Raw genomic sequence first — 26,639 nt, forward strand, 5'->3', positions numbered from 1 at the left:
CTAATCCCTTCTGTTCTTCCAAATTCAATTTTGGAAGAGAAACTTGTGATAAAAACCTTTCTATCTCATTAACATCATTTTGGGATTCTGATTGATATAATTCAGAATAGAAATTTTTAAAGGTTTCATTTATTTCAAGAGGTTTATAAGATATTTTATTTGCCCTTGTTCTAATTGCATTTATTGTTTTGGAAGCTTGTTCTGTTTTCAACTGCCAGGCAAGAATTTTATGTGCTCTCTCACCTAACTCAAAATACCTTTGTTTAGTTCTTATAATTGCTTTTTCCGTTCTATATGTCTGAAGCGTATTATATTGTAACTTCTTATTGACAAGTTGTTTTCGTTTTTCTTCTGACATATACCTTTGAGATTCTTTTTCTATTTTTGTAATCTCTTTTTCCAATTGATCTGGTTCTGCCATATATTCTTTCTTAATTTTAGACGTATAACTTATTATCTGGCCCCTAAGATATGCTTTCATCGCATCCCATAATATAAATTTATCATCCACTGAATGAAAATTTGTATCCAAAAAAAATTGAATCTGCTTTTTCATAAAATCACAAAAATCTTGACGTTTTAATAATGTTGAATTAAATCTCCATCTATAAGCCACTTCTTCCTTATCAGCCATTATTATTGTCATTAATAAAGGGGAATGATCTGATAATATTCTTGCTTTATATTCCATATTTTTCACTCTGTGTTGAATATGCATTGGTAATAGAAACAAATCTATCCTTGAGAAAGTTTTATGTCTATGGGAGTAGAACGAATAGTCTCTTTCTTTAGGATTGATTCTTCTCCATATATCAATCAGATTTAAATCCTTCATCAATGATAAAGTTAAATTTACTACCTTCGATTTTATAACAGCCTTGGTTGATCTATCTAAGACTGGGTCTAAGCAAAAATTAAAGTCTCCTCCAATTAATATTTTTTCATGCGCATCCGCCAAATTCAGAAAAGCTTCTTGTATGAATTTTGCATCATTTTCATTTGGTGCATAAATATTCATAAAAGTCCGTAGTTCAGAAAAAAGTTGACAATGTATAATCACATATCTCCCCGCAGAATCAGTTATTACATTTTGTATTCTAATTGGTAACGTTTTATTGATCAAAATTGCTACTCCCCTCGTTTTTGAATTAAATGAAGCCGCAACAACACTACCCACCCAATCTCTCTTTAATTTCTGATGTTCTGTTTCCATTAGGTGCGTTTCCTGTAAAAAAGCTAAACCTATCTTAATTTTTTTAATATGTGTTAAGATTCTTTTTCTTTTCGCTGGTCCATTAAGCCCGTTAACATTAAAACTCAAAAAATTCAAAAAATTAGTCATTATTCTTAACAAAGTTACTCCAATCTAAAACATTATTTATCTTCTCAACTTTCACAGTTCCTTGGGGAATCTCTTTAAACTTCACCATATTGCTATGTGTCTCCCTCCCAACCTTCCAGGCAGAAAGAAAAAAGAAGATAGAAAAAGTACAAAAAAAAAGAAAAAACAAAATACCCCCCCACTAATGTTTGTGAATGAAACACTACACAACACTACCCCCCTCCATTTTACGGGTCGTGGCAAAAGCCACGCTTGCACACATGACTAGTGTAGCAATCGATCAGTGCTTCTTCCAGCTCCCCCGCAACAAAAAAACATTATATATATATATATAGACAAAATTAGTATTACTATTCCCAACTAATATTCCTCCAGTTTTAACCTTTCTTACCCCCCTCGTATAATTAATAATATATTTATACATTCATCCAGCTTCAAAAATCCATCAAGTCCATTCTTTAACCCAATCTTCATCTTCAATCTATCTCGCTCTCCTGGGTTTGTTCTTGTATCTGGTGAATTTTCAGAGAATCTCGCACAAACTGCTCTGCTTTCTGGTAATCATCAAAAAATCTTTTTTCTCCACCAGGCAAAAAAATCTTCAAGGTTACAGGATAACATAGGGTTTTTTTCACTGGATTAAATTTCTTCCTTCTCTTCAAAAGTTCGTAACTTATATCAGGATAGAAAAAAACTTTGTTCCCTTCAATTATCAATGGCCCTTTTCTATCTTTGGCAGCTCGAGCAGCTGCCTGTAGAATCCTTTCCTTGTCTTGAAATCTTAAGAATTTTATTAAAATCGATCGTGGATATTGGTCATCTTTTGGTTTTGGTCTTAAAGCTCTATGTGCCCGCTCAATTTCAATTGATCGAACCTCCTCTTCCATTTGCAAAACATCCGGGATCCATCTTTGAAAAAATTCTATTGGTTTATCTCCTTCCATACCTTCTTTAAGACCAACAATTTTAATATTATTACCTCTACTAAAATTTTCCAACATGTCCACTTTCTCCAAGAGTCGGTTTCTTTCCGAATTCCAGACAAGCAAATCATTTTCTGTTTTTTCCACTCTATCATTCATATGCCCCATTGCTCTTTCCATCTTCTGAAGCTTCTTATCCATTTTGTCCTGTCTTGCCATAACTTCATCATAGCACATCTTCGTATCTCTAAGCTCTTCTCTTGCTTTTCTTAATTCAGCCGTTAATTGCAATATAGCCTCTCTCATGTCTCTATCATCTCCTTTACTTCCAATCGCTTCCAATTCTTCCTCCTCTTCTTCATCTGTGTTCTCTGCAGAATCCAATTCTGACTCTGAGTCATTTTCAATTGCAGTGGCTGTCGGTTCTTGTAGTTTGTGTTGTGTCGATTTGCGCATGCGCTCTCTTTGCGCATTTCCGGTGTCTTCTTCGAAGAAGCCGTTACCACCGCCATTGCTCCTTGTTCTACCGAAGGAGATCCAACCTGAGTCCGAGGCTCCATCGTTGCAGTAGGCCCTTTTTTCTTCCCGTCTCGCGGTTGCTTCGCAACAGCAGACTTCTTTCGTTGCGGTTTAGGAGGCATATCGTAAAGTAGTCTTACAAAGTTTATAAATAGTTTTCAGAAAATATTTACTAACTTTGTTTTGTTTAAACGGTACTTTACTGACTTGTTGCGGGAGAGCTGGATTTACACGTCTCAATCCCACGTCATCACGTGACGCCCCCCAGGGGTAAGTTCTTTTACACAGAGAGTGGTGAGTGCGTGGAATGGGCTGCTGGCGACGGTGGTGGAGGCACATACGATAGGGTCTTTTAAGAGACTCCTGGACAGGTATATGGAGCTCAGAAAAAGAGGGCTATGGGTAACCCTCGGTAATTTCTCAGGTAAGGACATGTTTGGCACAGCTTTGTGGGCCGAAAGGCCTGTATTGTGCTGTAAGTTTTCTATGTTTTTACCATATGCAAATCTATTTCACTTTCATGGCATGTTTAGCAAATAGCAGCAATATACAGTCATAATTGTGAAGGGAATTGTCTATATCATTATTAACACTTTCACTCACTGTTGAAGTATTCCAGATCCCCAGGGTGAGGAATCAGCAAACCAGAGGTCTTAAAATTCAAACCCCACCATAATAAATTTGAAATTAACCAAGATGATTGCATATTATTAAAATAAAAAGTTCACAAAATTCCTTCAGGGAAGGAAATAACTTACCATCTTGGTCCTGTCTGGCTCACTGTATTAGAAAATAATGCCCAACATCACTTGGTTACAGAACCCCAAACACTCTACACCGCACAACTGTTCACAAACAGTATCACCAAATTAATTCCACATTCCTTGTCCTATCTACTAACTCCGTACTCTTAAACCAGTTCATTAACGCTTTTTGCATTTGCACCCCCTCCCCCCAACTGCACTGGTCTCAAACTCCGTTTCTGCACCTCCTGGAATTGCTCCAAATTCTCCACATCCTGCAACTCTGGATACGAACACCAACTCTGCACACTCCAACCCCTTAATTCTCCACTCTTACCATCAATCTGACAGTGCCCTCTACTCCCAAAATCAGCACAATTCCAGTCCCACTTTAAAAATAAACACTCAGTCACTTACTTTCCTGCACTGAAGTCAAACTCTCAATGTTTCTCCATTTCTTGCAAACTTTGCACAGAACTACCACCTTGTCAACAATCAGCCACCACACCAACCTCAGCCTAGGTTAGTCTATGGTCAATTACAAGATTTTTCTGTAGCATGCAGCTTGTTAAATGTTTATACTAATGTAAGTTCTTTCGTTAGAAAGCATGTTAGCATTTTCCACAGATGAGCTATATAATTTTACCTTAATACCCTCTTCATCATTGACTCTGCGAATCATTCTCACGCACATCTCAGTCACTTTGGAGAAGGTTGGCTGTTCAATACAGATGTCACGCAGAATCTTGATCACTCTCTTCCTCACACTGATACCAGTGTCCTGCAAGAGATTACTTGTTAAAGGAAGAAGAGAGCTCTCAGAATGCAAGGCAAGAGCAGTGTAGATTTCAAGTAATGGATCTCGTTAAAATCACTTCTTTTAATAAACATAGGGATTCTGGCATAGCTCTTATTTACTCTGAAACAAACAAACCCAAAACAAGTACAGAGGTGTAACACAGAATATGGCCCATCTTGTCTGTGGTGACTCTCTGACAGATCTACAATGGCATTTCTCTCATCTTAAACCTAAGGCCTCTATTTATGAACTTGCCTACCTAGGAAAGCGACTAACTATCCTGCCTCTGGCCTCTTCATCACTCAACCATCAACATTCCAACGAGAATATAAACCTAGGGCCTCATTCCTTATATCGATCCAACCAATGGTCCTCATAAGTTCATCACTCAGTCTTCAACATTCCAATGAGAACATACACAGCCTATCCTATCTCTCCTTAAAACAATGCCCTGCAACCCAGGCAACATCCTGTGAATCTCCTCTCACTCTCTTTATTGCTATCACATCCTTCTTGTGTGGTGGTGACTGGAAATATACACAATACTCACAAAACATAGGAAAAAGCCTTTTGACCCACGATGTTTGTACTATTATGCCAATTTAAACTAATTCCATTATTCTACACATGGTCAATATCCCTTCATTCCATGCCTCCAAGTGTAGCCTAACCAATGTTTTGTAGAAATGCAACTTGATAACCCACTCTTATACTCAATGCCTTGACCCATGAGGATCCTCACTACACTATCCACTCATGTTCTCACTTTCAGCAAGCTATAAAGTTGCACTCAAGGTACCCCCATACATCAATCCTCTAAGGAGAGTGCTGTATGTCCTACTAAAATTTGACTTCCCAAAGAGCATTACCTCACAACTGTCTGGATTAAATTTGATCTGTCACCCCTCTGCCTAACTTTTCAGCTGATCTATATCTTTTGTATTCTTAAGATAACCTTTCTTGTCATCTTCATCAATTTTTATGTTGTCAGCAAACATCAGCACAGCCACATTCTCATCCAAGTTTTACATTTTACAAACAAAAGTTCTGGCACCAATCAATGCAGTACTATACCTGATACAGATTTTCAGTCAGTGTAGTACCCTTCTAGTTCCACACTTTGCTTCCAATCACTAAGTCAATTTTGCACCTATTATGCCTCAAATCCTTTCTGCCTTAATCACAGCATGCTATCTAGACGCTGCAATAACCTCATGTGTAAAACAGAATATAATTTCCCCGTTAGTTCTTTTATCAATCACCATAACCCTGTAACTTTAATTATAAAAGAAACAGAAGAAATATGAACTGTATTCTTCAGAGCAGAGATAGTTAAAAGGAAAATTTAGTGGAGGTTTGTAAAAGATTTTAAAGGATTTTGTTTAAATTGTACCATGGATTAATGATGCAAAGGGCAAAGATTTCAGAAAATTATTTGCCCCTGGATGTAGGCATTACTTACGAGGCTGAATTTATGGCACATTTTTTATGTAAGTATCATGTTGAGTATTTACAGGGATAACTATATCATAATGGAGTCAAAGAAACTGCAGAAATCTGAAATGAAAAACAGAAAATGCTGGAAACACTTAGCAGGTCAAGAAGCAAATGTGGAAAGAAAAATAGTTGCCATTTCACACACCCATGGTGCTCTAATTTCTTCCCACATTCCAAGGTGCGCACTGGTAGTTTGGTTGACCACGCTAAGTTGCCCCTAGTAAGTGGCTGAGTGGTGAAGTTTTGGGGCCGGGTTTTCCTGTGTGTGTGTGTGTGTGTGTGTGTGGCAGTGGGTGGGGGGAGAAAAAAAATTGATGGGAGAATAAAAAAATAAATATTTTACATCTTTGATGTTTATAATTTATGATTTTTATGTCTGCCCTGTACTGCGACTGTAAAACAACAAATTTCACGTCATATGTCAGTGATAATAAATCAGATTCTAATTCTGATAAATGGGTGATTGATGGTCAGTACGTACTTGGTGGACCAAAGTGCCTGTTTCCGTGCTGCATCTCTTTGTGACTAACAGGAGACAGAGTTAAGGTGGCTGGCAAAAGAACAAAAAGTGATTTGATGAGAGATTTTACTCAAATATGGCAAATGGTTATGTCTGGAATGCAGTTCTGAGGTAAAAATTGAAGCACAAACATAGGAAATGCTGGAGACATTCAGCAAGTCAGACAGCATCAGTTCAAAAAGAAAGTTAACTTGTTTCTCTTTTCACAGGTGCTGCCTGGCCTTCTGAGTTTTACCAGCATCTTCTGCTATTATTTCAGATTTCCAGCACATCAGTTTTTCTTTGATTTTCAGTTTTACTATACGAGGCAGATTTAATTGCAAAGAGAAGATGGATAAGTATTTGAAAGTAATCAGCTGGACTAGGAGGAGAGCGACTAGCTGGATTGCTCTCACACAGAACCAGTTCAGGCTTAACTGGCTAAATGAGTCTCTTCAACACTGTAACTATTCCATGATTATCATTCTACAGTTCTCCAATCCCCACAGAAGGCGAGCAAAGACCTGGGTTAATATTTCACTTCTGGTCCAGTGCCTATATATTTTTCCACTTTTGGCATCAGTCATAACATTAAGCCACGACACAATAAAAGGCCTGAGCTAGAAGATCTGTCCATTAATTTGAGAAACACAGCGTAAATATTATAAATATAGGTTGTTGGTTAGTCAGACGGTGTCAAAGGTTACGAGAAGGTGGCAACAGAATGGGTTTGAGAGGGATAATAAATCAGCCATGATGGAATTGGTGGAGCAGATTCAATGGGCTGAGAGGCCTAATTCTGCCCCTACGTCTATCTTGTCTAAGTTTTGGATCGATGGACTCACTGGAACCAAAGGCAGTGCTCATTCAGAGATTGAAACAAAGGTAATGGACTGAAGTTGTGTGCTATCAGGTCTGATTGTGAACAAGAACTGGAGGCAACCTACACACTGGTTGAACTTGTTACACTTTGACGTTGCTATACAAAAGGCAGCTTTGTTTCACAAGTATTCTACAGTTCACAGCCTCTTAGATGCATAAACACACATTCTACGGCACCTCTGATTTACCTGGTCTCTCTCTCAAACAAAAGTACTATCAGCAAAGTTCACATTTCATGATTAAATAAAGGATGAAGCTTCAAACTGAATAGCATTAATCTTAAGTCAATTCTTGGCCATATGATCTTCTGCCTTGCTCAAATCTCTATAATTCTGAATTCATATCATGCTTGAAAAATGTCATCTGTTCTCACAACTTTATACACTGTCACATTCTGAACAGACACTTCAGCTGTAGAAGTTTAAATATTTAAACAAAACATCTTGCAAGTTTTGGGAATACACTAGCCACATCGGTGAAGCGATATCGAGCAAAATGTTATCCCTTGAACAATGACCAACAGGTGCTGAATAATCTTCTGAGGACTTGGATCTCTAACACAGGTCAGGCAATTTCACACAAGTCAAGTGCACTTGGTCTATTCAGCTGTCCTCCCCAACTCATGATATCGATAGCCTATGTTATTGGGTGAGACTGGGCCTTCTGTACCAGTCAAGAAACGGACGTACCAGTATCCTCTCAATCAACATGTCATAATACTGCTCTGTTAGCTGAGGACGACTCAGCACAAAGCGACCCAGTAATTCCACAGCTGCCTCACGCACACTTGTGGAGTTGTCCATCAGGCGCCCATGAACACCGCGCTGCATGTCCAACTGTAAATAAAACAGACAACAGCTGTAAGATTCAGCAGCAAAGTGCCAAGAGTAAACAATGTAACATAATTGTTTTAAAAATATGTGAATGATTTGTATGTGGCGACATGAGCAAGTTCACAAAATACACTCAGGTTGGTGAGGTCGCTTGCAGATGGAGAGTGGTCCTATGCCACAGGATATTGATATGTTGGTGATATGGGCTGAGAAGTGACAGACGAAATTTAATCTGGGTAAAAGAGAGGCGATGCATTTTGAGAACACTAATGAGGTTATGACACAGACCATTGTATGGTTCTTTTCAAACTGCAAGAATGCAAAGTACCTGGAGAGAGTGGTGGGAACAGTATTTACACATTACTTAAGAGGTGTTTAGCTGGGCACTTGAACTGCTCAGGAGTAGAAGGCTATGGGGTAGGAGTTGGGACATGGAGTTAACATGGATGGGTGGAAGAGAGTGCATGGCATGCTTCTACGCTGCATGATTTGATATGTATCTAGAACAGAACTCAAGTTGAGGCAAGAGAAACAGACTCAGCATTCATTCCCTGAAACCTCTTTGATTCATGGAATTCTCCAATACTGGAAGCCCTCAGAGACCATCTCTCAAGTCAAGCTTTACAAATTCCAGGATTGCACGACAGATTGTCTTTGAAAATGTATCAATGATATAGCACTCTGAAAACTAGACCCTGCAGGTGATGGGGAAACATATTTCTATAGAGGGAAATGAAAAAAATCATAAAGAAATAAAAATCATTACCCTTGCAAGTATGCTAGGATCCACAGCAACAACCTCAGAAAGACATTTCATGGCCTTTGTTCGTACAGCAATCGCACTTTCTCCTAGAACACGTAGAATCTAGAAATGAAAAAGATAACATCCATTACACAGTATAAGAAAATTTCAGTAGCCTATTGGATAACTGATAATGGCAGGCCCCTTAATGGTGTTGATATACAGAGGGATCTTAGCTCCCTGAAGCTGGTAGGATAGGTTGATAGGGAGGAAATGAAGGTGTATGGCATTTTTGCCATTATCAGTTGAGGCAATGAGTTCAAGAGGCGGAAAGTTATGTTGCAGGTTTATAAAACTCTAGAATATGGAGTAATGCATTAAATTCTGAATAATTTGTTTCAGTATTAACCAGTGATTGGGGCCTTGCAGGACAGGTGAATATGCTGTCAAAGGATATCATAGAGTCATAGTAAAGTACAGCACAGAAACAGGCCCCTTGGTCCATCGAGTCTGGGTTACTCCCATCGATCTGCACCAGGACCATAGCCCTCCATACCCCTACCATCCATATACCTTTCCAAAATTCTCTTAAACATTGAAATCGAGCTTGCATGCACCACTTGTGCTGGCACCTCATTCCACACCCACGACCCTCTGACTGAAGTTTCCCCTCATGTTCCCATTAAACTCTTCACTCTCAATCTATGACCTCTAGTTGTAGTCCCACCCACCTTCAGTGGAAAAAGCCAGCTTGCATTTACCCAAGCTATACCCCTCAATTTTGTTATCACCATCTCCACTTAAATATCTACGTTCTAAAAATAAAATCTGAACATATTCAATCTTTCCTTAAAACTCAGGCCCTCCAGACCTGGCCACATCCTTGTAAATTTGTAGGTATAAGGGTACAATTGAGGTAATAATGGGGGACAAAGAAATGGCAGATGAACTTAATGGGTACTTTCCATCAGTCTTCACTGTGGAAGACACTAGCAGTGTGCAGAGGTCTGTGAGCATCAGGGAGAAGGAATGAGATCCATTACTATTACAAAGGAAAAAATGCTAGGCAAACTCAAAGGTCTTAAGGTGGATAAATCACCTGGGCCAAAGGGATTACATCCCAGAGACCTGAGAGAGTTTGCTGAAGAGATGACTTTGCATTGGTCATGATCTTTCAAGAATCACTTAATTCTGGCATGGTCCCAGAGGACTGGAAGATTGCAAATGTCACTCCACTCTTTAAGAAGGGAGGAAGGCAAAAAAATGGAAATTATAGGCCAGTTAGCCTAACCTCAGTGGTTGGGAAAGTGTTGAGAGTTTATTATTAAGGATGAGGTTTCGAGGTACTTGGAGACTAATAATAAAATAATTCAAAGTCAGTATGATTTCTGTAAAGGGAAATCTTGATAAGGTGCCACACATGGAGTTGCTTAACAAGATAAAAATCCTATGGCATTACAGGAAAGATGCTGGCATCGGTAGAGGAATGGCTTGCAGACAGGAGTAAGCTAGTGTGAATAAAAGGGGCCTTTTCCGTTTGGCTTTCGGTGACTAGTGGTATTCCTCAGGGGTCAGTATTGGGACCGCTGCTTTTCACATTATCAATGACTTAGATAATGGAATTGCTGTCTCTGTGGCAAAGTTTGTGGATGATACGAAAACAGGTGGAGGGGTAGGCAGTGCTAAGGAAGAAATGCAATTGCAGCAGGCCTGAAACAAATTGGAAGAATGGGCAAGATACTGACAGATGGAATACAGTGTTAGGAAATGTACGATAATGTATTTTGGTCAAAGGAACAATAGAAAGGACTATTGTCTAAATGGGGAGAAGGTTCAAACATGAGAGGTGCAGAGGGACTTAGGAGTCCTTGTGCAAGACACCCAGAAGGTTAATTTACAGGTTGAGTCTGTGGTAAAGAAGGCAAATGCAATGTTCACATTTATTTCAAGGGGAACAGAATAATAGGAGATAATACTGAGGCTTTATAAGACACTACTCAGGCCATACTTGGGAGTATTGTCAACAGTATTGGGCCCCATATCTCAGAAAAGATGTGTTGCTATTGGAGAGATCCCAGAGGAGGTTCACAAGGATGATTCCAGGAATGAAGGGGTTAATGTATGAGGAGTATTTGGCAGCTATGGACCTGTACTCAGTGGAATTTAGAAGGATGTGTGGGGTTTTCATTGAAACCTACTGAATGTTGAAAGGACTAAACAGGGTGGATGTGGAGAGGATCTTTTTCTCTGGTGGGGGTATCCAGAACCAGAGGGCACTGCCTCAAAATTTCTATCCTTTAGAAAAGAGGTAAGGTTTTTTTTAGCCAGAGAGTGGTGAATCAGTGGAATGTTCTGCCACAGACTGCAGTGGACGCCAAGTCTGTGGGTATATTTAAGGCGGAAGTTGTTTCCTGATCAGTCAGGGTAAAGGATATGCGAGAAGGCAGGTGTATGAGGTTGAGTGGGATCCAGGATCAGCCATGGTGGAATGGCAGCACAGACTCGATGGGCTGAATGGCCTAATTCTGATCCTATGTCATATGGTCATAAACACTGCCAATTTTTCTGCTTCTGCAACCTCCCATGGCAACATGTTCTAGGCACCCAATGTTTTCTCCTTACAAAAAACACACCTCAGAAAATCTCCTTTAAATTCCCCCCCATCACCTTGAAGCTGTGCCATAGGAAAGAAAAATTGCAAGTAGGGAGGGAGGCAGAAGAAAACAAATTAAAGTCTAGTTAATCTGACTTCAGTGACTGGGAAGTCTATTAATAAGGATAAAGGTTCATGGAGGCAAACAATAAAGTAGGCCAAAGTCAGCATGGTTTCCTTAAGGGAAAATCTTACCTGACAAATCTGTTGGAATTCCTTAAGGAACTAACAGGCAGGATAGACAAAGGGGAGACACGGATGTTGTTTACATGAATTTTCAGAAGGCATTTGACAAGGTGCTATACATGAGGCTGCTTAACAAGAGCCCATGGTATCAAAGGAAAGCTACATGAATGGATAGAAGATCCACTGACTGGGAGGAGGCAAAAAAATGGGAATAAAGGGAGCCTTTTCCATTTGGCTACCAGTGTCTGGTGGTGTTCCACAGGAGTCAGTACTGGGATAGTTTCTTTTCACATTATGTCAATGATTTGGATAATGGAATTGATGGCTTTGTGGCCAAGTTTATCAATGATACGAAGATAGGTTGCAGAGCAGGGAGTGTTGAGGAAGCAGTAAGTCCACCGAAGGACTTTGAGAGATTGGGAGAAAAGACAAAGAACTGGCAAATGGACCATAGTGTTGAGAAGTGTATAGTCATGCACATTGGTAGAAGAAATAAGGGCATAGACTATTTTCTAAATGGGGAGAAAATTCAAAAAACAAGTCCTTATGCAGGATTCCTTAGATTAACTTGCAGATTGAGTTGGTGGTAAGCAGAAATTCCTTCAGCCAGAGGGTAGTGAATCTGCAGAAGCCCTTGACAGTTGGCTGTGGAGGCCAAGTCATTGTGTATTTTTAAAGCGGAGGTTAAGACATATAGAAACATAGAAAATAGGTGCAGGAGTAGGCCATTTGGCCCTTCGAGCCTGCACCGTCATTGAGTATGATCATGGCTGATCATCCAACTCAGAACCCTGTACCTGCCTTCTCTCCATACCCCCTGATCCCTTTAGCCACAAGGGCCATATCTAACTCCCTCTTAAATATAGCCAATGAACAGACCTCAACTGTTTCCTGTGGCAGAGAATTCCACAGATTCACCACTCGCTGTGTGAAGAAGTTTTTCCTCATCTCGGTCCTAAAAGGCTTCCCCTTTATCCTCAAACTGTGACCCCTCGTTCTGGACTTCCCCAACATCGGGAACAATCTTCCTACATCTAGCCTGTCCAATCCCTTTAGAATTTTATACGTTTCAATAAGATCCCCCCTCAATCTTCTAAATTCCAGACAGTATAAGCCTAGTCGATCCAGTCTTTCATCATATACCATCCCAGGAATCAATCTGGTGAACCTTCTTTGTACTCCCTCTATGGCAAGAATGTCTTTCCTCAGATTAGGGAACCAAAACTGCACACAATATAGGAGCAGAATTAAGCCATTCAGCCCACTGAGTCTGCTCCGACATTTCATTGTGGCTGATCCATTTTCCTCTCAGCCCCAATCTCCTCCCTTCTCCACATAACCCTTCATGCCCTGATTACTCAGGGACCTATTAACCTCTGCCTTAAATATCCCCAAAGACCTGGTCTCCACAGCCACCCATGGCAACGAATTCCACAGATTCACCACACTCTGGCTAAAGATATCCCTCATCTCCATACTAAATGACCCTCTATTCTGAGATAGTGCCTTCTAGTTCTAGACTTCCGCACCATAGGAAACACCCTCTCCATGTCCAGTCTATCAAGGCCTTTCAACATTCGAAAGGTTTACCCCTCATTCTTCTGAATTCCAGTGAGAGCCATCTATTGGTCCTCCTATGGTAACCCTTTCACCCCTGGGGGCACCATTCTTGTAAACCTCCTCTAACTGAAACTTCTGCAATGTCAGCAGATTCTTTCTTAGATAAGGGGCCCAAAACTACTCTCAATACTCCAAGTAAGGCCTTATTAGTGGCTTATGAAGCCTCAACGTTACATCTTTCGGCCAGAAAGAACGAGAGTCTATAAATCAGTAAATCTGAATGAATCAAGGACATTGGAAGCAGACAAGACTAAGTGTCTTTGTCCTTGCCGGGTGCTTGGGGATGGAGGCTGCCATTTTGTGAAGACACTCTATTCTCCATTTTGTGAGCATGAATTTGTTTGGCTTGATCGGTGTTTTAAAGAAGACAATGATGCTTCAGGTAATCTGCTGGACTAGAGATCATTTCCAAACAAGAAGTTATTTGTGAGATGTTTGTTGGTTGGATATAACATGCAGGTTTTTGACCATTGAAATCAGTATCTGTTCTGTGTGAATCAAGCTTATTGTTGATTGAGAACATACAGCCATAAATTATCGACTGCCACTTGCTGGGAAGAGAACAATACATGGTTGCTGGCTTAGAGCAGAGCCAACAACAAGGTGTTAATGGTCAGACACATCACCTGTGGGCAATGATACCGGAATGCAATATTTGAATTGATAAGGAATGGATATAAAAGTGGGTGCTTTGTGTGTGCTGGCAGCAGAAACTTCAGATAACCATCGCATGAGCGCGGAACACATGACGAGTGAATCGAGATGACAAGGAATGCCTGGCCAACTAGCACAGTCTCCTTTGCCTGGGTAATAACTTTGCTATTTTTTGAATATTCAGGATAGTCAGGAAACTCAGCAGATGTGCACACAAGGTATTTAGTGTACGAATTCATGTACTTGTTAGACAATGAAGGTACTTGTGGGTAAATACAGATTCTCTCTTTGTGCCTTACTGTTCATTATTACAAGGACAAACAAGAGAAAATCTGCAAATGCTGGAAATCCAAGCAACACAAACAAAATGCTGGCGGAACTCAGTAGCAGACATCCCACCTCTCCCGGAAGTTCCGGGAGTCTCCTGCATATTGATAACGGCTCCCTGATGCCCGCAAATTATATACAATATCCTGGAAATCGATTTTTTTGAGACCAAGGGAGAGCGCATGCGAGAGAGTGAGGGAGAGCACGTGCGAGTGAGAGCACCATAGCAGAGTGTTCCAAAAAAAGCAAATATAAAACATACTTCACCCCGGACTACACTAAAGTGTACCCCTGCCTAATAGGGGTCAAAATAATGACAGTGTTGCTCGCTGCACTGTTTGCAACAGTGACTTTTCCATTGCCCATGGTGGGTGAGTTTAACAGGTGTCATTCGTTCATTAGCATAGCTAACTTTATTTAAACTAGCTGGCTAGCTGCTAAGGAGCTACTCTATTGCAGACATTCCACTTCTCCCGGAAGTTCTGGGAGTCTCCCGCAAATTGATGGTGCTACCTCCCTGAAATGAGTTTTTGCAGGGTGGGATGTCTGTCAGTAGGCCAGGCAGTATCTATGGGGAAAAAAAGTAGTTGATGCTTTGGGCCAAAACCCTTCGACAGGACGGAAGGAAAAAAGCTGAGGAGTAGATTTAAAAGGGGAGAGAGAAACACAAGGGGCTAGGTGAAACCGGAAGGGGGAGGAATGAAGTAATGAGTTGGGAAGTTGATTGGTGAAAGAGGTACAGGGCTGGAGAAGGGGGAGTCTGATAGGAGAGGACAGAAGACAATGGAAGAAAGAAAAGGGGAAAGGGCACCAGAGGGAGGCGATGGGCAGGCAAGGAGATTAATTGAGAGATTGAAGGGGATGGGGAATGGTGGGGGGTGGGGGGGGGTTGGGGTCCATTACCGGAGGTTCAAGAAATTACTGCTCATGCCATCAGGTTGGAGGCTACCCAGACGGAATACAGATCTGCCGTCATCAGTTCCAATCAATTTTGGCTAGCTCCTCTCCCATGCATTTCTAATTCCCTTTACTTCGCTGATTCATCTGACCTTAGCTTCTCCCTCTCAAGAATTCTATCAAATTATGATCACTGCTACCTTAAGGGTTCTGTTACCTTTAACTCCCTAATCAAATCAGGTTTATTGCACATACTAAATCCAAGATAGTTGCTCCATAAGTGGCCTGAACCAAGAAACTCAGCTCTATAAAGCTATCCTGTAGACTTCTACAAAATCCCCCTCTTGGGATCCAGCACTGATGTGATTTTACCAATCAATCTGCATATTGAAGTTCCCATAACATTGCCCTTTTGACATGCCTTTTCTATCTCCTGTAGTAATCTGTAAACCACTTCTCTGCTGCTGTTCGGAAGCCGGTACATAACTCCTGTCAGGGTCTTTTACTCTTACAGTATTTTAGCTCTACCCGCAAAGGTTCTCCACCTTCTGACCTTATGTCACCTCTTTTTAGGGATTTGATTTCATCTTTTACCAAAAGAGCCACCCCACCCCTCTGCTTGTCCTTTTGAAACAACAGTATCCTTGGATGTTAAGCTCCCAGCTATAAGCTTCCTTCAGCCATGACTCAGTGATGCCCACAATATCATACTCACCATTCTCTGTGTTACAAGTTGATATACCTTATGCCATATACTGCATGCATTCAAATATAAGACCTTCGGTTCTATATTCATCACCCTTTTTGATTTTGTCCCCCTTTTGCATTGTAACTCATCCCGCTGGCTGCAATTTAGCCTTATCATCAGCCTGTCTTTGCTAGCAGTCTCACTACACACTGCCTCTCTTTGTAAACCAACTGCCCCATCCACAGTTCTATCATTCTGGTTCCCATTCCCCTACCAAATTACTTTAAACCCTCCCAAACAGGTCTAGAAAAGCTGTCTACAAGGATATTGGTCCCCCTCGGGGTCGGGTGTTACCCACCCCTTTTGTAAAAGTTGTACCTTCCCTGGAAGAGATCTGAATAATCCACAAATCTGAATCCCTGTCCCAGTTCCTCAGCCTCACATTTATCTGCCAAATGCTCCTATTCTGACCCTCTCCAGTAAGTGGCACAGGCAGCAATCCAAAGATTACTACCCTGGTGGTCCTGCTTTTCAGCTTTCTACCTAGCTCCTTAAAATCTCTCTTCTGGACCTCCTCACCTTTCCTACCCATGTCATTGGTACCATTAAGTACCAAGGTTGATAGGTTCCTGATTAGTCAGGGCTTCAAAGTTTATAGGGAGAAGGCAGTAGAATGGAGTTGAGGGGGATAATAGGTTAGCCATGATGAAATGCCATACATCAAGTTGCCCTCTCAGCCTCTAACACTCCAGAGAAAAACAATCAAAGTTTGTCAAACCTCTCCTTCTCGCCCATCCAGCAACATCCTGGTGTATCTTGACATCACTAGACATAACTGAGCATTTATTTTGATTAATCTTCACCACATTGCATCCTTAAAAAACATAGTGCTAGACAAAACTCCACCTCCCACCTTTAGCATTATTGTATCTTTTAAATGCACCTGTAGAAGTCACTGGATTTAACTGAATATCACATGTGCAAATTGCTAACAATTAAAAAACAGCACTTCTTGAATTGAAATTAGAGTAATGAAGTCTATGGCATAGAGTTTACATAGAGGATCACACTGAAATAGAAGAAATGCCTATAAACCAAATTGGTGTCTTGAATTTATAAGTGAAGTGGGAGAAGAAATGAATTTGAATTGAATTGATTTGGTTTTATTACTTACATCCTTCATATACATGAGTAAAAATCGTTACGTCTAAATGTGCAATTTATAGTAATTTATAATAAATAGTATGCACAACAATATAACATAGAAATACAGTTATGTCAGCATGAATTAATCAGTTTGATTGCCTGGTGGAAGAAGCTGTCCCAGAGCCAGTTGGTCCTGGCTTTTATGCTGTGGTACAGTTTCCCAGATGGTAGCAGCTATAACAGTTTGTGTTTGGGGTGACTCGGGTCCCCAGTGATACTTCGGGCCGTTTTTACATTTTCATGTATAAAACCAGAACACTATCTCCATTCTGGATATATATTGGCTTTGAGAAAAAGAGGAAAAGTATACCGCTTTCCACAATTCACATGGACTAAAATGGACACTGCTGCCCCTATCCCCACTGACTAAACTCTTTGCTTTGTTCATAATCCAAGAACCAAGTGACTTTAGAAGTATCTCGTTTCATCAAAGGCTTTTTTCAAATGGTATCCATCAGTTTTCTTTTGCAATCAGTAACACATACCTGCGTCAAATAAATATCAAAGCTCTGTGCAAACGGCCTCATAGAGGCCAAGTATCGGACAATCAAACAGGCATCTTCATAGTCCACGTTAGCAGAGTTCATTCTGTGGGTGCAAAAGGAAACTAGTCAAGCAAGACATGATGAGTAGCCATCCTCAGGAACAATTTGTTAAACAGCCTAATGTTATCCACTTAGCTAGTTATTTCACTGACACAAGAGGTACCACAATTAGAAACTCTAAAAACATATCATTTTTAGGTACGAGATCATTAAACCTTCAGTTTACAGGACTTAAATGCAGAAGATTGTCTGGACATATTTTTCTGTGCAGAATATTGCACTGCACTAACACACACACACATACACACACACACAAAGTATATGGACAAACAGAATCACAATGCTGCCACTAATTACCACCCACCTACATTCTGATTTTCACGACTAAGCCTGCATCAAAGAAAGAATGAGAAGCACCTATTCTGTGAAGAAAGTATTTCATAAATGGATTGTCCTGGACCATATACAAAATGCTCCCAAAAATGTGGCTCGTTGCACCTTACCTCAGGGTGCTAAATTGAGTTGGGGCAGTTTTGATGACAGAGCGAAGGAACTTCTTGCGTTTTTCTGCTCTTTGCATAATCTCTCCTGTGGATTCGAGCTCCTTGGCATGCTGTGTCCCATCTGAGGAGTCGTCATCCTTCTGATTCTGTGACTTCATTGCTTTTTCTGTCTCCATTGTAGTGTCACGGAACCATTGTGCAATGTAAAATTTCCTAGCAAACTTGAAAACACACATGTGCACACACACTTATTGCAGGATCATCGAGAGCAATTAGCAACATTACACTAGTTCAGAAGGGTTTAAACTGACTATTTTGAGAAAATTTGACTGCAGTATCAAAGCAAACTGTAAGAAGCTCTAAGGATGTGTAAAGGGGAAGAAGGCTACTAAGACTGGTGTGGAACCTCTGGAGAATAAGACTGGTGAATAAAAAACAGGAAATAAAGAAGTGGCAGACATGCGACATCATTTTTAGGTTGTCCTTACTGTGGACAACACCTTAGAAAACACTCGGGCTAATTTCAAACAACATGAAAAACCTGCAATCATAAGGGAAACATGATGGTGAAACTCAGAGCTGTACACAAACAATGTGGGAAGTTAGGGACACTTCCATAGTGATCACATGTGCAGGGGGTGGATTCAGCTGCTGATCATGGAGCTGCAATATGGATTTACCAGCGAGTGTCTGCAATGCTGAGCTATACATGGGTAACGTGGTTAGTAAAATGGTCAGACTTCAGGTAAAGACTGCACAGGAAGGAAGGGAATGAGAAGCCACCAAAGGTAACAGGTAGTTCAGGAATTCCAAGTAGCTACCGTCCTTAAATAAATGCTATGTTAAGATTGACATATAGGAGTTGTTTAAAGACCAACTGGTCAGAATACAGGGTCAACATGCTCCTTTGAGGAAGAATGACAAAAATGTCAAGGATTGGGAACTCTAGATGACAAAAGATAAAGCAAGTATTTGTAAGGTTTATGATGCTGAAATCTGACAGAACCTTTTAAGAGTATAAAGGAAGCAGGAAAGAACTTAAACAAGAATTAGGTGATCTAAAAAGAGCCATGGAATATCCTTGTGGAGTGGGATTAAACAGAATCCCAAGGCATTTTATATTTACATTACATACAAGAGGGTAACTAGGGAGAAGTTAGAGCCAAAGGAAATGAGTAAAGTATTAAACAAGCACTTTAAATCAATATCCACCAAGGACAAAGACATGGAGGAGAGTGAGATGATGGAGAAATATTTGGATATTGTAGGGCATGTTGATATTGAGGAAGAGGAGATAGAACATAGAAGAGTTCAGGCCCTTCAGCTTTAGTTTCTTGAAGAGCAGGAAGGTAGCATATCCCAAGGGCTTTATGGAATGCAAGAGAGGCAGGAAAGGAGATTGTTGGAATCTTGATAGATCATTGTATTCTATTCAGTCACAGGAGAAATCCCAGAAGACTGCTAGAGAATAGCTAATATTATTCCTCCGTTTAAGAAGGGCAATGGACCACCAGAAAATTATAGGTTGGTGACTTTTAAATCAGTGGTAGGGGAATTAGTGGATAAGATTCTGAAGGTTTGGGTCTACTCACTTCTCAGAAAGCATGTATTTATTATAGCTAGTCAGACTACATTGTCTTTAGGAAAGCTGTTGACAAGGTCCATCATGGTGGGTAATCTAGAAAACTAAGGCACAAGGGATCCATGGAAACTTGGTAGATTTAATTCAGAATTGGCTTGACCATAGAAGAAAGGAGGGAAAAGTTTAAGGGAGATTACGAAGCAAGTTTATTTTTACACAGAGCGCAGGTGACTGGAATACACTACCAGTGGAATTGAAGGATGCAGGTATAACAGAAATATTTAAAGATCATTTAGACACATGTATGTAACCAAGGAATGGAGGGATGTCAATCATGTACAGCCAGATGAGATTAATTCGGATCGGCAGGGTTATCAAAAGGCCTGTTCCTGTGCTGAACTATGTTCTTGTACGTGTCCATGTCATATTATTATATTTCAGGATAGAAACCACAGTAACCATAGAGCAGGCCAGAATGGCTAAGATGAAAACCTATCTAAAATATGGACATTGTATAGGCAGATGAGATTAGATTAGGTGGCCTTTTTAATTATAAATTTATTTGGTTCGGCAGAAGGATCTGTTCCTATGCTCTACTGTTCTATATTCTAATGAAGAATATAAAGTCATAACAGTCTCTGACTTGCATAGCATGAAAATGGGTCTTTTGGCCCATTACATCTTATGAAGACCAGTTCGCCCTTATATTTGCCCAGGTAGGGTCTGTATCCTTTATATTTTGCCTATTGAAGTGATTAGCTGAATGTCTTTTCAATATGGTGATGGCATCTGTTTCCACTACTTCCTCTGGCATTGTATTCCAGCTTATCACACACTATGCAAAAAAAAATTTACAGACCAGAGGACATTCTTAAGGCAAGTGGAGGAAAGTTTAGGGGTGATGTCAAAGGTATGTTTTTTTTTAAACAGAGAGAGCGGTAAGTACCTGGAATGCATTGATACAGGCTGACCCAATAGGGACATTTAAGAGACACAGGTAGGCACTTAGATGAAAGAAAATGAAGGGTTATGTAGGAGGGAAGGTTAGATTGATGATGGAGCAGGTTATACGAATCAGGACAGCTATGTGGGATGAAGGACCCATACTGTGTTGCATTGTTCTATGTTTTATCCCTCTCACTTCTGGATGCCCTGGGAAAACATGTCTGTTCTCAATTCAATTCTATTTTGAACTAGATTTCACTTACCATTAGTGAGGGGTCAGTCTCGGTATTCTCGTCTAGGTAATCCAGCAATGCCTTCTGTAGCTGTTGTACTTCATCCTCAATCCCTGAAACCTGTAGGATTTAAACCATTATTGGCAAAACTCAGATTGATAAACTCACACACAGAAGGTCAACCACTATAATCACACATAGATTCAGTCTATGGGGGAAAGCAAAACTTGAAAATAATATTAATTGACAAGGTGGCAAAAGTCTGAGGGCATTTATCGTTCCAGATTTCTACCATTTTCAATTTGTCCTCTGATTTTTGGAATATATAGGTATCTTATCTCATTCCTGTGCACTGACTCATCACCACCTGTGATTTGTCCCGGTGTCATTCATAAATTTGTATGTGGCATTGGAGCTGTATATATAGAGAGTTGAGCAGGGGTCTAAGCAATCAGCCTTGAGATGCACCTGAGTTTATGGTCATCAAGAAGGGTAGAGATTGTGGAACATAAATAATGATCTTTCAAAAATCACTGGAGTCTGACATAGAGCCAGAGGACTGGAAAACTGTAAATGTCACTCCACTCTTTAAGAAAGGAGGAAGGGAGCAGAAAAAAAATTATAGACCAGTTAGCCTGACCTCAGTGATTGGAAAGATGCTGGAGTCAAGGGTGAGTTTGTGACACAGGACAAGATAGGACAAAGTCAGCATGGTTTCCTTCAGCAAAAATTCTGCCCGACGAACCTATTGGAATTCTTTGAGATTACACCTAGGATGGATAAAGGGGATGCTGTGGATGTAGTACATTTGGACTTTAAGAAGACCTTTGACAAAGTGACACACATGAAGAGGAAATCTGCAGATACTGGATATTCAAGTGTAACACGCTGTAAGGTTTCACTGCTAATGTAATGGCTTCCCTGTAACGTTTCGCTGCTAAGGCTAAAGTAATGGTTTCTATGTAGCAGCAATGTTTGCGTTATGAGTGGAGATAGCGGGGACTTTGGAATGTATGAGAGGTGTTGTTCTTTCTTTTGGGTCTGGAAGATGGATTTTTGCAATCTCTTGTCAGGGAGAGATGAAGAGAGAGGACGCGAATGGAGACAGTTGCTAGACTGCCGGACAAAGTGGACTGAGGAGCGAGGGTTCAAGCATCAGCTACGCTCAGAGGACGACGGGAACAAATGGGCAAAACTGTGAACTCCAACGTTTGCGCATTAGACTGTTTCATGAGAATGGATCCTTTTCTTTTTTTTCTTTACTAACCATATAGTCAAATTAAGAATTATAAAGCTAAATCGCTTAATCGCATAATGTGTACTGTTTGTGATTTCGTGGTACTGATTTGTAACAGGGACACATCGCGCAGCATCCATCCAAACATGGCCGGGCCGGGGGCCATCATCCCCTAGATTAAGCCACTAGTCGAACTGAGGGTTACATAAGCAACACAGACAAAATGCTGGATGAACTCAGCAGGCCAGGCAGCATCTATGGAAAAAGTACAGAAGTCAACGTTTCGGGCGGAGACCCTTCAGCAGGACTGGAGGAAAAAAAAGATGAGCAGATTTAAAAGGTGGGGGAGGGGAGAGAGGAAGGTGACAGGTGAATCTGGGAGGGGGAGGGATGAGGTAAAGAGCTGGGAAGTTGACTGGTGAAAGAGGTACAGGGCTGGAGAAGGGCAAGTCCGATAGGATAGAACAGAAGGCCATGGAAGTAAGAAAAGGGGTGGGGGGGGGGGGAAGGCTGTGCAGGCAAGATAAGGTGAGAAAGAAATACCGGAGGCCACACAGTGCATGACCCCAATAGACTCACAGGCGAAGTGTTACCTCACCTGGAAGGACTGCTTGGGGCCCTGAATGGTAGTGAGGGAGGAGGTATAGGGGCAGGTATAGCACTTGAGGCTGCTTACCAAGACCCCACGGTACCACAGGAAAATTACTGGCATGATTACAGCATTGGCTAATTGGGAGTAGGCAGCGAGTGGGAATAAAAGGATCCTATTCTGGTTGGCTGTCAGTCACTAGTGGTGTTGTGCAGGGTTCGACATTGAGACTGCTTCTTTTTATGCTGTATATCAATGATTTAGATGATGGAATAGATGACTGTTGCCAAGTTTGCAGATGATATGAAGACAGGTGGAGGGAGATCATGTTGAGGAAACAGGAAGGCTGTAGAAGAACTTACACGGATTAGGAAAATGGGCAAGAAAGTGATAAATGAAATACAATGTTGGAAAATGAATGGTCATTCACTTTGGTAGTAGAGATAAGTGTCCAGTCTATTTTCTAAACCGGGAGAAAATCCAAAAGTCTGAGATGCAAAAGGACTTTGGAGTCCTTGTGCAGAACAACCTAAAGGCTAACTTGCAGCAGAGTCAGTGGTAAGGATTCATTTCAAGAGGTGTAGAATACAAGAGCAAGGATGTGATATTGAAGCTTTATAAGGCACTGACGAGGCCTCACCTTGAGTATTGTAAACAGTTTTGGGCCCCTCATCAAAGACTGATGTGCTAGTATTGGAGAGGGTCCAGAGGAGATTTACAAGGATGATTCCGGGAATGAAAGGTTTATTATACAAGGAACGTTTGATAGTTCTGGGTCTATACTCACTGGAATTTAGAAGTATTAAGGGGGAATCTCATTGAAACCTTTCGAATATTGAAAGGCCCAGACAGAGTAGATGTGGAAAGATGGTGAGAGAGACTGGGCAAGAGGGCACAGACTCAGGATAGAGCGGCATCCATTTAAAACAGAGAGGCAGAGAAATTTCTTTAGCCAGAGAGTGGTAAATTTGTAGAATGTATTACCACAGGCAGCTGTGGAGGCCAGGATGATGGGTGTATTTAAGGCAGAGCTTGATATGTTCTTGATTGGACAGGACATCAAAAGTTACGGGAGAAGGCTTGGGAGCGGGGTTGAGGAGGGGAAAAAGGGTCAGCCATGACTGAATGTTCTTCTTGGGCACTGGTACAACAGATGCCTTTTTGAAGCAGTGGGAACCAGAGATACGTGAGGTTGAATATCTCCATAAATACCCCAGCTAATTGGTCTGCACCATCCTCAAGGATGCTAAGATGTTAGCCTCAGAAACTGAGATTATGGGGTTAATTGGAGATGTGGGAAACTGTTTGGGTGTGTCATAGTTCTCCCTATCTGAAGCATGCATAAAAGGCATTGAGCTCACTTGGGAGTTGTGTCATTGTCACTTATACTAACCAATCTTGCCTTGTAGGAAGTAATATAGTCACAGCTGCCAAATTCCATTTGTATTCCAGTTTAGTCCGAAATTTCCTCTTAACACTCACAATGGTCTTCTGGAACCCATAACTGGACTTACTACATAACTCTGGGTCATACAGCTTAAAGCCACAGATCTAATGCTCATAACTCTCTTGGTTCAGTCTGTAGGTAAGAGCTTCTATGCTTCTAGTTAGGGGAAGACTCAGGGTGTTTCTGAGGGTACATACTTATCCACAGAAGTACTTAAGTCTGCATGGAATTCTCGAACATGGTCTAATCCATCGAATCAAAGCAACCCTTAGCTCAATACTCTGCCTCTTCCACCCAACACTTTGCAGTCTTCCTCATCATTACTATGCTGTTCAGTCTCTGTCAGTATGCAGGCAGAAGCAGCACAGCCAAGCGGTCAGATTTATCAAAGTGGGAGCAGTTGATGGAGTGAGAAGGCATTCCTGATGTTGGTATAACAGTGGTCACGGGTATTGGGCCCTCTAGTGCTACGAGTGATGCTTTGAACTGCTGTCAAGTTACATTGCTTTGGTCTGTTGATTAGGGCAAGTAATTCCTCAAGTGCCAGCTTGATGTTTGCTTGAGGTGATGGCGGTGAACAGTCAGCACTTCACTCAGATGTTTTAGGACGGGGATAGGACTGCTGCATCTGAGAACCATAAGATAATCTTAAAGCAGATGATGCCACACTTTCCCATACCTGATGCTGCAGTCCGGTCCATGCAGTGGATCAAAAAACTCACAGGTTGGAGTGCCATTTCAGGAGAGTTGGGGGTGAGAGAGTCTCTGTGAAACACAGGTCACAGCTGTCCCTCAAAGCTCTCTGATAAAGCAACTTTTGCTCTCAGGTCTCCAGTGATTGCACAAGGATCAGGGGGGGGGGGGGGGGCTGGATTTTAAGCTCCTAGGCTCCAGTGTCAGCTGCCGTATTTGTCTTCTGGATGGTCTGTTCTGACAAACCTGGAAGGTCTATCTAGCATTCACAAGATCACTAATGTATTCAAATCACTTAAAAGCACTTTATTCATTGCAGTAATTTCCAAAGCAATTTTCAGTCTTAAAAGGTCATGTCTTCAGTACATAGGTATATGTTACTGTTAGTTGCCAGCAATGTATCTCCTTTATCTAGAGCTATTTTGTGATTTACCCTATCCATGTCTCTCATAAGGTTATAAGCTTCTGCTCTTAGCCTCCATCGCTCTAGAGAAAACACTCATGTTTGTCTAATCTCTTCTTACAGCACATACCCTTTCATCCAGGCTTCCTGATAAGCCTCCATATTCTTTTTGTAATGGGGTAACCAGAATTGTACACAATCCTCCAAACATGGTCTAAACATAGCTTTATGTTGTTCTGGTAAATGCACTGCAGAAAGGATGAGGAAACTTTGGAGAGGGTTCACCAGGATGTTGCCTCAACTGGAGCGTATTAGCTGTAAGGAGAAGTTAGATGAACTTAGATTGTTTTTGCTGGAGCAATGGAGGCTGAGGGAAAATCTGAAAGTAATATATATATATATAAACTTAATATCTGGCACCTCTCATGTGGCTAAATTTCAGTATTCCTCTACTGCCTCCATGGTAGCCTGGGACTCATCTCGTCAGGCTCTGTAGACTTAACCACCTTTAAGCACACAAAGATATCTAGAGCCTCCTAAATTTGTTTTAAATATCCAACACACCAATCTATTAATTCCCTAACTGTATCGTTTTTTCTCTTTACTGAATCAGAGCAGAGATCTGATAGAGGTGTATAAGATTATGAGAGGCATAGAGTGGACAGACAGAACCTTTTCCCCCAGAGTAGAAATATCTATTACCAGAGAGCATGTGCTTAAGGTGAGAGGGGGCAATTTTAAATGAGATGTGAGAGGCAAGATTTTTTTTAAGCACAGAGTGGTGGGCACCTGCAATGCACTACCTGGGATGGCAGTAGAGGCAGAAACTTTTAGGAGACATTTAGATTGGCACCTGAATGTGAGGAAAAGGGAGAGATATGGACATAGTACAGGCATAGTGTTTTTTTATAGATGCACCATAGAAAGCATTCTTCTAGGGTGCATCACAACCTGGTATGGAAGTTGTCCTGTCCAAGACCGAAAGAAGCTGCAGAAGATCGTGAACACGGCGCAGCACATCACACAAACCAATCTTCCGTCCTTGGACTCAGTTTACACCGCACGCTGTCGGAGTAGTGCCGCCAGGATAATCAAGGACACGACCCACCCAGGCAATACACTTTTTGTCCCTCTTCCCTCTGGGGAAGGAGCTTGAAGACTCGTACGGCCAGATTTGGGAACAGCTTCATTCCAACTGTGATAAGACTGTTGAATGGATCCTGACCCAGATCTGGGCCGTACCCTCCAAATATCCGGACCTGCCTCTCGGTTTTTTTGCACTACCTTACTTTCCATTTTTCTATTTTCTATTTATGATTTATAATTTAAATTTTTAATATTTACTATCGATTTGTAATCCAGGGAGCGGGAAATGCAGAATCAAATATCGCTGTGATGATTGTACATTCTAGTATCAATTGTTCGGCGACAATAAAGTATAAAGTATAAGGG

The 26,639-nt window shown here is 41.0% G+C and overlaps 1 protein-coding gene across 4 annotated transcripts in view; it reads right to left on the reverse strand.

Moving 5' to 3' along the window:
* The window catches only part of LOC134347278 (nipped-B-like protein), a 518,044-nt gene that overhangs the window by 151,407 nt on the left and 339,998 nt on the right, over positions 1-26,639 (reverse strand). For all 4 annotated transcript variants that reach the window (XM_063049674.1, XM_063049675.1, XM_063049673.1 and 1 more), the window contains 6 exons: positions 20,849-20,938; positions 18,059-18,279; positions 17,496-17,598; positions 8,804-8,902; positions 7,894-8,040; positions 4,174-4,308 (listed from right to left, as the gene is read on the reverse strand). In XM_063049674.1, the coding sequence (XP_062905744.1) occupies positions 4,174-4,308; positions 7,894-8,040; positions 8,804-8,902; positions 17,496-17,598; positions 18,059-18,279; positions 20,849-20,938 (795 nt within the window). The remainder of the gene's footprint in view (positions 1-4,173; positions 4,309-7,893; positions 8,041-8,803; positions 8,903-17,495; positions 17,599-18,058; positions 18,280-20,848; positions 20,939-26,639) is intronic.

The sequence above is a fragment of the Mobula hypostoma genome, chromosome 5 (assembly GCF_963921235.1).
Source record: "Mobula hypostoma chromosome 5, sMobHyp1.1, whole genome shotgun sequence".
NCBI lineage: Eukaryota > Metazoa > Chordata > Chondrichthyes > Myliobatiformes > Myliobatidae > Mobula > Mobula hypostoma.